The sequence below is a fragment of the Doryrhamphus excisus genome, linkage group LG13 (genome assembly GCF_037039965.1).
Source record: "Doryrhamphus excisus strain RoL-2023G ecotype Guam linkage group LG13, RoL_Dexc_Guam_v1.1, whole genome shotgun sequence".
Classification (NCBI taxonomy): Eukaryota; Metazoa; Chordata; class Actinopteri; order Syngnathiformes; family Syngnathidae; genus Doryrhamphus; species Doryrhamphus excisus.
The window spans coordinates 2252275-2267057 of record NC_136369.1 but is presented as its reverse complement, the minus strand read 5'-3'; the positions used below and the strand labels follow the sequence as shown (position 1 = coordinate 2267057).

Here is a 14783-nt window from a genome sequence, read left to right as displayed (position 1 = left end):
TTCCCGCACTTCCTGGTTCACAGGTCATGCTCAACCCGCCTCAAATAGCTGGCCAAACACATGCCTGCAACAGAAGAACCACGAACGCCAGCATGTACGTACATATGAAAAACAGTGATTAAAAGATATCTGAATACAACACAATTAAATACATGTATTTGTACGCTTGTGTCTTCGTTGGAATAGGTGTGTATGCTATGTCAGTTGGTTCTTCTGTTGCAGAAGAAATTGATAAAACCATCAAAAGGTTGGCTCAGGCCATGATGCCAGGTTGTATGTTGAGTTTAAATGAAATACTTTTTTCAAAGATTGGGCGGGCCGTATTCAAACACTTGGCGGGCCGGATGTGGCCCCCGGGTCGTAGTTTGCCCACCCCTGGTCTAATAGATGGGTGTCCCAATACTTTTATCCATGTATCGTAATCAACTCTGACACATCAAACCCCTTAGTGGTTTTCTCTGCTGGTGTGTTGTGCTGAAAATGGCTCATCAGTCGACTGCTGTGTAGATCATAGTGTAATGAATATTAACGATGAAGCCCCCAAATCAGCAAACTTTGCATCATTCATCAACCAGTAGACTTGTTTGTTCCAGCTCCAGCGGAGAAGTTCCTCCTTGCAATTTACATATCAACATTTCCTGCTGTGGACGTCTTTTGGTATCACAGAGATTCATAAAAAAAAAAATAAAAATAAATAAAAAGTCATCAACAACAACTTTGCGTCGCTTACACATACGGGGAGGAATATGAGATGTGATGTATGAGAAGCAGGACAGTGGAAAAACGTGTCCGTCTCTCCTCCTACTGCTTTTTGCTATGATTCAGTTTGCTTTATGCCCCATCGGTCGCTTAAATTGCTCTCTCCTTCAGGGCCACTGAATCAATAGCAGCCTTCTTTATCATCTCATGCGAACTGAAGTGGAACTTCACAAATAATGGTGTCTGATTGCCTCCAAGTTGCTTATTGATTCGTGTGAGTACATGAGCGAGAGAGAGAGAGACTAAGGACAAGAGAAAACCTTTACATGTACTTTGCGTTAACCATGAAAATGTCCTCTGAGCTCCTTAAAGGCCAATTCATATAGCATACTTGAACTGTTTATGAAACACATAATGAACATTTTAATGAATTATAAATAGATTATGAATACATTCTCGTCATAACACAGCGACTCCTTTTTTTTTTTTTTTTTTGCTTCTTGATCATCAATACTTCCCTGCTATTTTGCACCGCTTCGTTATAATTTAACTTCCTCTTTGCAAAGTGAAAAATAAACAGGGATGTGTATTTGTTTGTTTGTGTGTGGAAAAAAAGAAATTGCAGGTTAATAGCCACGAGTTGTATCGCTCAAGGCCGTGCTCATGCAGCTCAGCCATGAGGAAAATGAGAAATTACACAGGCTTAAATGACTCCAGTCTAACTCTCGAGTTAATATTTCAGGTCTTTTTGTGCTCCTGTGGGATTTCTTTAAGAGTATTTTGAAGGATCTTTTTTATCCCAGCTGTTCTTGGGCGAGAGGCGGGGTACACCCTGGACTGGTGGCCAGCCAATCACAGGCAAACAACCATTCACACTCACATTCATACCTATGGACAATTTAACCTAGCATGTTTTTGGAATGTGGGAAAAAAATCCACGCATGCACGGGGAGAACATTCAAACTCCACACAGAGATGCCCAAACAGAGAATCGAACCCAAGTCTTCCCGATGTGGACTCCCATACAGCAGCTACACATGATAACCAGCACAAAAAGTCTTCCAGTTCTTCCAGAATCTGCACCTATTCAGCTGTATTTCTTTGAATTTCGTGGTTAAGGTAAAAACGGTCAGTTTTAATGTATTCCACCCACAGCCCGCCTCCAGGCACGGCCACATGGGGAGGACATTCAAACTCCACACAGACGTGCCCAAACAGAGAATCGAACCCAGGTCTTCCTGATGCGGACTCCTATAGAGTAGCTACACACAATAACCAGCACAAAAAGTCTTCCAGTTCTTCCAGAATCTGCACCCATTCAGCTGTATTTCTTTGAATTTCGTGGTTAAGGTAAAAACGGTCAGTTTTAATGTATTCCACCCACAGCCCGCCTCCAGCCACGCCCACTCTGCTATGATTGGTCACACTGCCTTGTGCATTGAAACACTTTGTGCCGCTAAACTGTTTAGGAGTTGATAAACGGCATAAATGTTGATAATAACTTCCGGTTATGCCGCCAACTTTATTGTTGATAAACGGCCATATTTGTTGGATCCCCAATCCGATCCGGAAGTAGAGACTGTACAGTCCAAAGTTTCTCAAGAAAAGAGCTAGCATTTTAGCGTTAAACACAGTTAGGACACTGATAAACTGATATTTACTGCTTGTCCAGTCCACACGACCAAGTAACGTTGGAAAAGTGTCGGGCTTCAGCAAGTTTTTTGGCTAGTCCAGCCACATAGTGGCCCATGTTCACAAAACAGTCCAGGTCAAATGCCATTGACAGATTAAAATGCATTTCTTTTGCTGGTAGCGAATCAGGAACTCCACCCACTTGTGCCTGATGGTGGTGTTTTTAGGAATTGTAAACAAATGTGATGTTCCCTTTCGAGGCGTTGCTCGCAAGTAAACAGTAGAGCGGAGCAGAGATTTTGCACATAATGAATTCCGCCCCTCTGTGATGTCACAAAGGGGCAGTTTTACCACGCCTTTTGAAACAGAACGTTTTGAGCCATTCTAAACTTCTTTCAGGGCTCATTACCAAATGTGCAAACATCATTATCTGAAACTTTTGTTTCATTTAACACGAGAATACTACATTTTAACTACATTAATAGTTCAGAAAAGTAGAAAAAACACAATAGGTCCCCTTTAAAAACAAGCTGAACTTGCATGACAGGTTACACTGCAGGCCTGATTTGAGTCTCTTATATGAAAAATAATGTGCATAGTGACCAAAAATGGCTGATTGTCCATTGTTATTAACTCCATCATGTAAGAATCAGCCAATCACTGATCCCCCAAAATCATGTTTATTAAAAACCAAAGATGAAATGGTTAATTCTAGAAGGCAAAGGCAAGTCTAAGAATATAAAGAAAGTGTTTTAAAATATGAAAATATCATCTTTTGACAACACAAATCATATTTCTCCTTTTAATGGATGCACGCAGTTACTCTGTATGCTTTTGCAGCTGAGCTCAAACCTCTTGGTCCTCATATCATCCATGTCCTGGGAGACAAGTCCCCTCTCTTGTTCCGGCTACAAGAAGCAAAGAGATGCACGCATCAGTCCTCTTTTCTCTCTACTGGGGTGATTTCTTTTTTCTTTTTTTTTTGCATTTCTAAGTTGTCTGCTTTCAAAGGCGACAGCAGCGGTTGGGATCAGACAAGCCTCTGCGGGGCAGCGGGTATCTATCTTTCTCCGTCGCACTCTTCAATATGTATTTTTGAGGTGTTCTGTTGGGCCATCTCAGAGGGGGGCAGCAACAGTGCCTTACAGATGAAAGCTTTTTCAATTTTACTTATGCTCACCAAAAAAAAAAGTATGCCTGTGTTTTTTGAAGAAGGAAGCGTATCTCCAGGGGGTTCTGGAGGAGTGTGTGTGCCTCAATCATGATGCTCACCAATGTGCAGCCAGAAGAGATGAAGGCATCACAAGAAAGACATGCTAACATTTGAACCTCTTTGAAAAGCAACAGAGGCCATGTCCAATAGGGTCTTTGGACTTGCAACTTGCAACTGTGACCTTTGACCGCAATGAGAAAATATTATTCCAAATCTGTGGGGTATCTCAATTGGTAGAAAAATTGCAAACATTTGACCATTATCTACTGTACGTATGTCCTTAACATACTCGGTTCTAATTTCGTAGACCAGGCAGCACAGGGCAGCTGAGCCGCGCAGAGTGTGTCCAGTGCACTTTGCAATTTTTGTGAGCAGCGCAGTCCGGTGCGCACCCACGCCTCCATCCCTCCCACTGGCGCAAGTGGCAAAGAGGGAGGAGATAAGGCAGCCAAGTGTAACTTTAACCAATCCAATGTATGCTTCTAATTGCACACATTACATTAAACACAGCATCTGGCTAATCCAGGCATCTTACTGGTTTTCCACCAGCATTCCTGCTGTACATCGCCAAATAGGAGAACCTTTGATGGTATTCACTCTCCTCCTCATCTTCCTTGAGAAAAAAATGAACATTCAAAAATATATCCTACAGCCAGATTTTAACAACCAACTTTATATTAATTGTTGTTTTTTGTTGTTTTTAATTATTAGTCGTCTAATGGGTCACTTTCTCTGTTTCCACATCTCGGCGCAGTGGTGCGCTGGACCAAATGACTACTGCATTGGCTGCGCCACCTTGCGATGCGCCACAAAATTTAAGCCCTATACCTTTTATCTAAATCAATAGCTTAGTACAAATACTGAATGCTTATACAATACTTTGAATTGTAATCAGATTGATCGCTTTTCAAATTAATTAATCATGATTAATCAGCATTTGCAAATATGCCCATCTTTAATGTATTTTAGTACAAGAATGATAAATGACAGGCTCCAGTTGTATATATTTGTGTGTACTGTATTTTCCGGACTGTAAGTTGCACTTTTTTTCATAGGTTGGTTGGCTGTTCCTGCGACTTATACTCCAGAGCGACTTATAAATGAAAAAAAACTGTTTATTTACATAAACACTGGACACCTTTTCTGTTTGTTTATTTTTCGTATAGCTGAATAACCATTGTGTTAGCATATCTTACACTTATTCAGCCTGTTCTCTTATTATTATTATTTTATTATTATTATTATCATTTTATTATTATTATTATTATTATCATCATTATTATTATTTCGACTGATTTTTCATAGACATGTTATATACCAAAACAAAGGTTAGAGTGTCATCTTTCATCAAAAACAAAGTTTGTGTCTACTTTTTACGTAGAACATAGCTAAACTTCAGTTCAGGAGAGAACTTTCAATTTTTATCCAAATATATTTCATCAAAAAAAAAACTATGCCACAACGGAAACAACTCAAAAAACATTTCAAAATATGTTGTAACACTGTGAACATTTACTTTTCACTTCCTGGTTGCTGTGCAGCTACGTTTTGCTACGGGAAAGTTGCAGGTAGAGTTCTTATAAACTGCAATTCCGAGACCTTGTGTCCGTTTTACCGGCTTAAAACTTCACCAAACATGCTCTCTTCTATTGTATTGTGGAGGACGTAATGTCTGTTTTGGTCAAGTAGTTTGTAAAATAAATTACCCGTGAAAAATGCGACTTATACTCCAGTGCGACTTATGTATGTTTTTTTTCTACCTAATTATGTATTTTTGGCATTGTGCGACTTATACTCTGGAGCGACTTATAGTCCAGAAAATACGGTAATAACAGCTCTAAATGAACAGATTTTTTTTGCTAACTTAACTAATACTAGCAGAACATTTGACCATGTTTTTATTAGCAATGATAATCATATGATGTGTCACATTCAAAGACTCTGCTTAATTTAATCAACGTCTTTCACCGTTGTCCTCGCCCTCATTCTGCTAACTAAAAACCACTGAAGTTGTCCTGTTCAAGTGTTGGAACCAAACAGCCCCACAATTCCCTCAGCACACAAGCCACCAGTCTCTCTCCAGCGTCAACCCCACCCTGAGGCAAAACAGTTCCTAGCACATCCTAGTACAAGCTGTCCTCTCGAGTGCCTGACAGTGAACCTCCCGATACTGCTCCACGCTGCCAAGATTCACCAGCAGATGATTGTCTTCAATCTAAAAGTTGCATCACATGCCCCCTCTCCACACAGTTTCAAGCATGTCACACAGTCAAAGCAGGAGAAAAAGTAGCGGAAATGATGGTAATTCTTGTTCATTTAGAACAGGGGTCTCAAACTCAATTTACCTGGTGGCCACCGGAGCTAGGTTCTGGGTGAAGCCGGGCCGCATCAGGTTGTAAAAAAAAACCCAAAACGCATTTATTAAAAACTGGAAAAAAATCAATAAAAAAAACTATCTTCAATGCTTTTGCTTCTGCTATACCCTACACTTTTTCAGTACTTTGGTTCCGGTTTTCCACACCAAAATATCTGATAAAACATTCCACTGTTCTCAAATATCTTAATTTTTATTTTTCTATACACAAAATAAATAAACAAATTAAGAATAAAGACAATAAATCAATCAATCAGTAATAAATAAGTAAAATAATAATAAAACAGCAAGTAAGAAACCACATGCAGTTGGTAGAGAAATTATTTTTTTCATATTCAAATGTACAGTATTAACAGTTATTTAACCTTTAACATGAACATTAATGAAACTTAATCATTTGACCCAATTAGCACGTTAGCATCGTACTCAGTTCCATCTGGGAGCAGCGTCGTAACTTTAACAACATGCTTTATCTTGACGTGTATTTTCCCTTTTATTCCAAATCATTTCCTGCATTTATTTGTACCCAGCGTCATAAGCCTTTAGCTTCATTGCTAATCCAAAGCAAAACAGGGCGGGGTAACAGTGTAGGGTAACAGTATGGGCGGGGCAAAATCATGTTAATTGTGTCCGGTGTGCACACACATTTCAACATTAAACTTTGGTATCAAGGTGGGGGCCTCAAACTAGCTTCTCGCGGGCTGCATTTGGCCCGCGAGCCGCGAGTTTGAGACCCCTGATTTAGAACAAACATACACACATTATGAAAATATTGTTTTGACGCAATGGCGTGAATCCACCTCAGAATGATGCAGTCGTGATGTCATTACGGTATAAATATTAACTTAATAAATGAATTACATTAGTCACGGAAGACTTGAAAGTATATGAACAAAATCAGTAATCTGCATTGATGTGTTTACATTGTCATTCCTGGAAGTTTAAAGAAGGCAAGAATGAAAAGCTAAAATCTGATTCTGTTCTTTTTCAGGGTGTGAACTTCTGTCCAGGTCAGGAGGTACCGGGTGTGACCACACATGAGCAGAAGGCACACACACTGCAACCTCTTATTTTCCATGTGGGCCGGGATCCTGGGGAGAAGTTCCCTATCAGGTCAGTTACTTTAAAAAAATAAAATAAAAATCTTATTTGATTTTTTTTGTGAACTGCAATGGTATGGGGCAGATAAAGCAACAAAAAAGAGAGAGAGGAGAGCTGGCAGAATGATGTGAGGACAAGGGGACAAGTTTGCCTGCTGCTTGCTCGGAATGGTGATGAGATCAATACGGATTCAGTGACAGAAATAAGAAGGCCAACGATTGATCTGCTCAGTCGGAGTGCGCCTGATTGCACCCTTGTCTTTGTGATTGCAAACAACCTCCTTAAAGATTACTGTGTCACATTCAGCCCTACCCTGCACTGCCACTGCGGGTTAAAATTGCAAGATAAATTGTTCAGGCCTAAATTCAGAGCGAGTGCTGTTTAATAAGCTTTTGTGTGTTTTGGCTTCAGTTCAGAGGAGAGTGACACAGAGGCTGAAATAGGAATACTGAATGAGAGTGTAGGTATACTATATAAACTGAGGTATTGGATACCTCTCATTCAGTTTAAGTTTATGTAAATATTAGTACTATTTCAGCCATTGATATTGACTGTGTAGGTTCCTCCTCAGTGACAGTTTATGCCTTCTAATTGACTGATGATCAGTCCTAGGTGTCATCTACCTTTGACCCAAAAAATATAGAATAGGCTCCAGTTGGGTAGATGGATAGTACCATTTCACTACAAATGTCCTGATATTGAGTCCTCGCACATTAAAGCCAATTGAACCCTACTTGAGCAGGTATTTTAGATGATAGAGGCAAGGAAAAAATAAGGAGGAACCCTCAAAAAGAACCACAAGTGATGAAGAAACAGCACGTTCAATAGCTGTGCAGTAACTGCCATCTTTTATTCATTCATTTTCTGTACTGCTTATCCTCATGCTGGAGCCTATCCCAGCTGTCTTTGGGCGAGAGGCGGGGTACACTCTGGACTGGTCGCCAGCCAATCACAGGGCACATATAGACAAACAACCATTCACACTCACATTCATACCTATGGACAATTTGGAGTCGCTAATTAACCTAGCATGTTTTTGGAATGTGGGAGGAAACCGGAGTACCCGGAGAAAACCCACGCACGCACGGGGAGAACATGCAAACTCCACACAGAGTTGTGTGACCTGCACGCTAACCACTCTCCACTGTGCAGCCATCCTGTAATCTAAAAGTGAATACAAGTACAGTCAGTAGGACTATTGCTACTACAGTACTTCACAAAAGACATCCTTCACATTTCTGCAAATATTTAATATATTTTGAAAACACTGAAGAAATATAAATATTTTTATAAAAAATAAATTTTGTCAATGTAAAAAAAATGCACATTTATGATATTTTGCTGATGAGTGATCATATGTTTTTATTCAGATGGACTTCTCGTTTGCTGCTTTGTCTCTCATCTTTTTCCCTGTGCTCTCATCCATGCTCCTCTCAGCACGGAAGTGAGATTGCATGATGAAATATTCATTTCTGCGCAGCCTTAGCTTGAGCTTAGCTCGGTTGTCCAACCTGAAACAACATAAAAAGCACAACCAATCAATATGTAGCCATGTTTTTACACCAGCAGAGTTACAGTGTCCAAGGTCAGACCTCTCTCCACTGCTTGCGTCAAACTCTGATTCACCCATTTTCCCTTCCTGCTAACTATTTTCTTGGAGTTTCCATCATTTATCCTCAGCGGATGTCGCTCTGTGTCCGCTGGGAGCATGCGCATCCATCCTTGTGTGTACATGTGTGTGCTCCTTGCTCCCCCAGCTGGACTGCTTGCCTGGCTGCCATTAATCTCTGCCTTGCACCTAAAGAGCCACTTAAGATGATGCAGCGCCTGTCTGCACACATGCCTTCACTTGTGTTGTGAAGTGAAGAGCAGACAAAATATGCACTCTGGAAAGTGTAATCACACAATTGTGGGAATTTTTTTTTTAGTTCCCAAGAGGCTTAGATATACTTTGTTGGTGGTCCATTTGTCATGAGGCACAGATCCAAACCAGGTCAACATGTAGTAATCTCTGTCAGTCCAGATCCCCACTGAAGGTTCAGAGCTTCTTCCTGCCTTCCACTTTGCCCTGCAACTTCATGACCTTAGGACCTCAAGGTTAACACATCCCGAGTGTGACGCTGCAGGCAACCTCTCTCCGTCTGGCCTCATCTGCTCCTTACCACCAAGCCCCCGTGTCCCCAATCAATAGTCCTCACCCAAGTGCTCCATTTCCACTGGGGAGATGGAGGGGGCTGTTAGAGGGAGTGGTTAGGCCAGATGCATTCGATTGTCTGCACAATTCCCCCACCGTCTGCCACTGTGTTCTTGTGTGTGTGTGTTCCAGAAATAGTGTTATGAATCAGTAATCGGCATGGCGACACACCTGAGCAATGCCCCTAACCCCCCTTGGGTGCAATAAATTATAAATCAAAAGAAGTCCATTTGCATACAGCCTGCTTATTATTCCACATTTTGCCCGTGCACCAGTAAGCTAAGGGTTATAGTCATGGTAATGAGCTGCGCTGACGGTGGCTTTTCATTATTTGTTTGCACAAGAGGCACAAACAAATAATATAATTAGATTTTGATGCGGAGCTTTGCTCAATACGATTACCCCGCGCGTGGACACAACAATGGCAAACTCTGAAAAACTGAACACTCGCATCCTCCGTCATGTGATATTAAATTGCTTTGTCGCTTATCACAAAATGAATCATGAGCACATATAGCCGGGGAATGAAACATCCTCCTCAGTGATGAAAATCAGGAGAAGTAGAATTTGTGATTTCAGATAACTGGAGTGAATTTCAGCATGCTTTTTAGCACAGGGGTGTAATCAGTTTTTCTATTTACCAGCAAGGGTCACAGTCGTTAGCTGATGACGAACATGAAGCGAGAGAGCGAGAGAGGGACTAATTGCAGTCAGCGTTGGAGCACTTCTCTAATTGTGGAGGAAAGTAAAAGCTGAGAGGATGGAGGAAGGGAGCAGGTGCTGGCGGATGGAGGGAAGCCTTGCTGCCCTGTGAGAGATCCGTGGTGGGAGGGTAGGTGTGAGCTGGACAGCGCCCGGGGTTATTACTCTAATTGACACTTCACCTCACACACATGCACACGGTCTCTGGGGGCCAATCAGAAAGCAGGGCTTGCAGCTATGGGAGGACAGAGGGCTGGCACAGGTGCTGTCGGCGAGTGTATCGGGGGTGTAATTGCACTGCTGATATTTGTCTATCTGTGTGTCACGCCACCAGAAGCCCTGCACCCCCCCCACCAACACACACGCACACAGCCCATTAACCCTACAGGTTCTATTGAGAGCAGCGTTCCTTTGAAAGCCTTCAGGGGCCCTGTGTTTTACACACTGAATATAATAATGCACAGAGGTGTGGCGCTTACTGGTGTCCAACAGCAGTAATTGAGAGACAGGGGATGGTTCCACAGTCACCCTGCTGAGTGGGCTTTCCCACAGGGTGCCACAGCGTGTGTGTTATTGTGCTTGAAAGCTGCATTGGGGCCCCACTCTGATATAATGAGTTAAGCTCAGCCATCACAGTAGTGTTTTATCATGGCGTACACACGAGGGCCAGTGTTGCATTTGCAAAGATACGACAAATCAAGGGATTATGTACCGTGTGTGTGTGTGTGTCTTTTAAATTCCTTGTAAGTAATTTGTAAACAACTCTTCGTGTTGTTAATTAGCTTCCTGCAAAAACCTTCTGGCTCTCAAATATAAAAAGGTTTCTTTTCTTTTTTATGTAGAAATCTATGCGTTGATGTATACTATTTAGCTTAGGAGATGGTGGAAGTGATTGTTCATGCCTGTGAGCTTTGTGTCCACAGTGTTTTGACCATGGAATACCAAGAGGTACTAAGCCGCATCTCCCCAGTTGTGAAGGAGCATAGGAAGATGCTGATACCAGGCGTTCCTCAGCTCAACATGTGTGACAGGGCTGTGATGGTAAGTTGAGTTGTACTAATACAACAATAATAATAATAATCAATAGTAAGATATGTTCAAATTAGAATGCTGATTCCTTATTTGTCAAAACAGAAAAAAGCCATTTTACCAATTGTATTGATAAACATATGGGTTAGTACAGGGGTGGGCAAACTACGGCCCGGGGGCCACATCCGGCCCGCCAAGTGTTTGAATACGGCCCGCCCAATCTTTCCAAGTATTTCATTTAAACTCAACATACAACCTGGCATCATGGCCTGAGCCAACCTTTTGATGGTTTTATCAATTTCCTTTTTTGACATGGTCTGTTGTTTACAAAGTGCTCCTGAAAAAAGGGACACAAGCACATAATAATAATAATAATTATTATTATTATTATTAGATTATTATAATTATTATTAGAACTATTATGATTATTATAATTATTATATTAATGCTAATTATTATATTAATTATATAATATTATTGTTATATTTGCATATTTTACATAATAATAATATAATAATTATTATTTTAATTTTATTGTAATTATTAGAATATTTTATTATTTTTAAAATATTTAAATATAAATATACAATAATAAATAATAATAGCAGATTGCATGACAATTTTACAGATACAATAATACCAGGTGGACTGTTACGTGTAAAATATTGATACACCCATAAAAATGTATATTTTGGACACATGGCCACGAGACGAGACAATACAAAAGATTGGGTCTACGAGATGAAACATTCATTCATTCATTCATTTTCTGTTGCTTTTTCTCACGAGGGTCGCGGGGGTGCTGGAGCCTATCCCAGCTGTCTTTGGGCGAGAGGCGGGTACACCCTGGACTGGTCGCCAGCCAATCACAGGTCACATATAGACAAACAACCATTCACACTCACATTCATACCTATGCACAATTTGTCAACAATTAACCTAGCATGTTTTTGGAATGTGGGAAGAAACCGGAGTACCCGGAGAAAACCCGCGCATGCACGGGGAGAACATGCAAACTCCACACAGAGATGGCCGAGGGTGGAATTGAACTAGCTAGCTGTGAGGTCTGCGCGCTAACCACTCGACCGCCGTGCCGCCCGAGATGAAACATTTTAACAATAATTTTAATTACCTTGCATGCTTCTCATGAGGCTACAGTCTGCTAGCGGCCCCGCCTCCACCCACAGAGATGAAGCGTCTGTATGACTGAAAAAAGGTCTCACTCCGTTCATGCTGTTTTATTGAACAAACGCACTGAGGGACCGAAACCAATGCAAAAAGTGAACACATGCACATGGAAATATATTACAATTATAACATTATCAAGTTCATTTTCATTGATTGTGTGATGTATATATTTATTTATTTATCGTCCTACCAGTCCAGAGTGTACCCCGCCTCTCGCCCAAAGACAGCTGGGATAGGCTCCAGCATACCCCCGCGACCATAGTGAGGGTACAATGGATGGATTTATCGTCCTCATTCACCACGACACAATCTTGTCATGTTTCATTCTTACCAGATCTTGCGGCACCCCTAGTTGACGATGTTCTCTGATTTTGGATCAACATTTGCAATAAGTGACTTTTTTAATTATTAGATTCGCTTCAGCTCCGGAACTCTCCCGTTCTCTCTTAAATTGCCATTGTTCACTTGCGACACAATATAAGTTTGAGCCACGGACAAACATGTAAACATTTAAAAATATCTGTGGGTGTGTTTTAAGTGGGACATGTATACTGTGTATTTACCGGCGTTATCACTTATTTATACTTTATTGCTGACTTGAGAGCAATGAGATGTAAAAACAAAAATAATTTTGTTACCAAAAACCCACAAATTTGAGGGGGTTGTGAATGCTGAATTGCGAATGTGCAGGAATCCACAGTAGAACTGTTGGAAGCATGAAAACTACCGATGCTAAAAAATAATAATACTGAAATCCGCCAATATACCAATGCTGATTATCCATCCATTATGCTGGAGCCTATCCCAGCTGTCTTCAGGCGATTCACATTCATACCTATGGACAATTTGGAGTCACCAATTACCCTAGCATGTTTTTGGAATGTGGAAGGAAATGTTTAATCTCCAACGTGTAACTTCAAGATGCCCTTTGTTGCAAGCATGTAGTTCGATGTGAAAGATGCAGGCCGTGCTCTTATAAAATTGACTTCTGCCACCTTGTGGCCATTTTTTCAGCTTAAAACTGCACCAAATCTGCTCAATTTTTTGTGCCTCACATGCAAAAAAAAACACACAATATGTATAAATACGTCTTTGGGACAGAGCGGTGAAGTTGGTAGGGAATGAGTTAAATAGAGCTGGGATAGGATGTGAGAGTACATTGGTAGACCTCAAGCAGGACTTCCAGGTAAGTGAGAGAGTACTCAACCAACCTTGTGTCTTCCACCGCTGAGAGAGGCTGGTCATCTGGTCTGAATAATTCAATTATTTTTTGAGTTATTTGCTCAGCCTTCTGACTGTCACGCACATTAGGGTGAATGTTGGCTGACATTTGACTGGGCATTACACCGTGAGCCTTAAAAACGCACCATACTCTTCAAAGACTGTATACGTGCTACCTGGCGAGGTAGTTTTCTTGGTATGTGTTGGCAGTTATGTTCCACACGGCAGACATGATTGTTTATGTTTTGAGGCCTGCACACTGTAAGAGGACGATGTAACTTATAGGGCAGGACACTACATACACGGAGGGATTGCTGCAGAAATGTTTTATTCATATAGCATATACTGACCTTCACTGGATTGGTTTTTAGCATGTTTAATGTACAAAATGTATGTCTTTCCCTGCATCCTTCAATTTAATTTCATGTTGCCCACGCTGAAAAAAAAAAATGTTGGCACCCCTGTTCTACATGAACAGATCATTGTTAATGTCAGCAATATAACCACTTCTCTTTTTGCCCTTTTCACTTTTACATTGGAATAATTTAAAACGGTTAGTGTTCCAAACAGTGAATTTACTTCTGTCTGCTGAAAGGCTGATTCATTTGTGGATTAACACTGCCCCCTCGTGGTGATTTAGATTAACAGTTAAAACCATGGCAATAAAAGATGTATTTTTGTTATTTGTGGAAAACACCTTTTTCCCTTTTGTGACAATTGCTTAACTGGAAAAAGCAGGTATCACATAATATAATATATATAATGAAATAAAATGTATAGGCTGCACGGCGGTCGAGTGGTTAGCGTTTGCATGTTCTCCCCGTGCATGCGTGGGTTTCTTCAGGGACTCCGGTTTCCTTCCACATTCCAAAATTGTCCATAGGTATGAATGTGAGTGTGAATGGTTGTTTGTCTATATGTGCCCTGTGATTGGCTGGCAACCAGTCCAGAGTGTACAGCTGGGATAGTCTCCAGCGACCCTCATGAATGAATGAATAAAGTTTACACTCCACAATCATTGTAATGCATACAAGGTTATTGTTTATATCTTTCTGGGGTGGCTGCTGTGTTTCAGAACTGGGCCCCAGCCGGCTGCGAGAAGTTAGGAAAGTGTCTCAAAGCTCCCAAGTCAGCTCCCTGGAAGTGTGAATGGCCGCACTGAGTGGAAAATACTACTGGGGAAGAAAGGAGCACAAGGAAGTGGCCCTGTCTGCAGATAAACAGACTTTTTTTAAGAGTTCAGTGTTTTAAATGAGTTGCTATGTTGTCATATTATGTGCTCCACAAATTTGCTAGTAATATGTAATAGGAGTATAAATACCAACATAAATATGAAGCATCAGTAATACTGTCTACTCTATATTACTGTTGATGTTATGCTTGCTCAGCTATTAGCTAACTGTCATTAGCAAACTGTAGCTAGCTAATGT

The 14783-nt window shown here is 40.9% G+C and overlaps 1 protein-coding gene across 1 annotated transcript in view; it reads left to right on the top strand.

Moving 5' to 3' along the window:
- The window catches only part of galns (galactosamine (N-acetyl)-6-sulfatase), a 33023-nt gene extending 18446 nt beyond the window's left edge, over window positions 1-14577 (top strand). The window contains exons 12-14 of the mRNA XM_058088351.2: window positions 6910-7031; window positions 10839-10956; window positions 14429-14577. Of these exons, the coding sequence (XP_057944334.2) occupies window positions 6910-7031; window positions 10839-10956; window positions 14429-14515 (327 nt within the window). The 3' untranslated portion in view covers window positions 14516-14577. The remainder of the gene's footprint in view (window positions 1-6909; window positions 7032-10838; window positions 10957-14428) is intronic.
- Window positions 14578-14783: the final 206 nt, after the last annotated feature.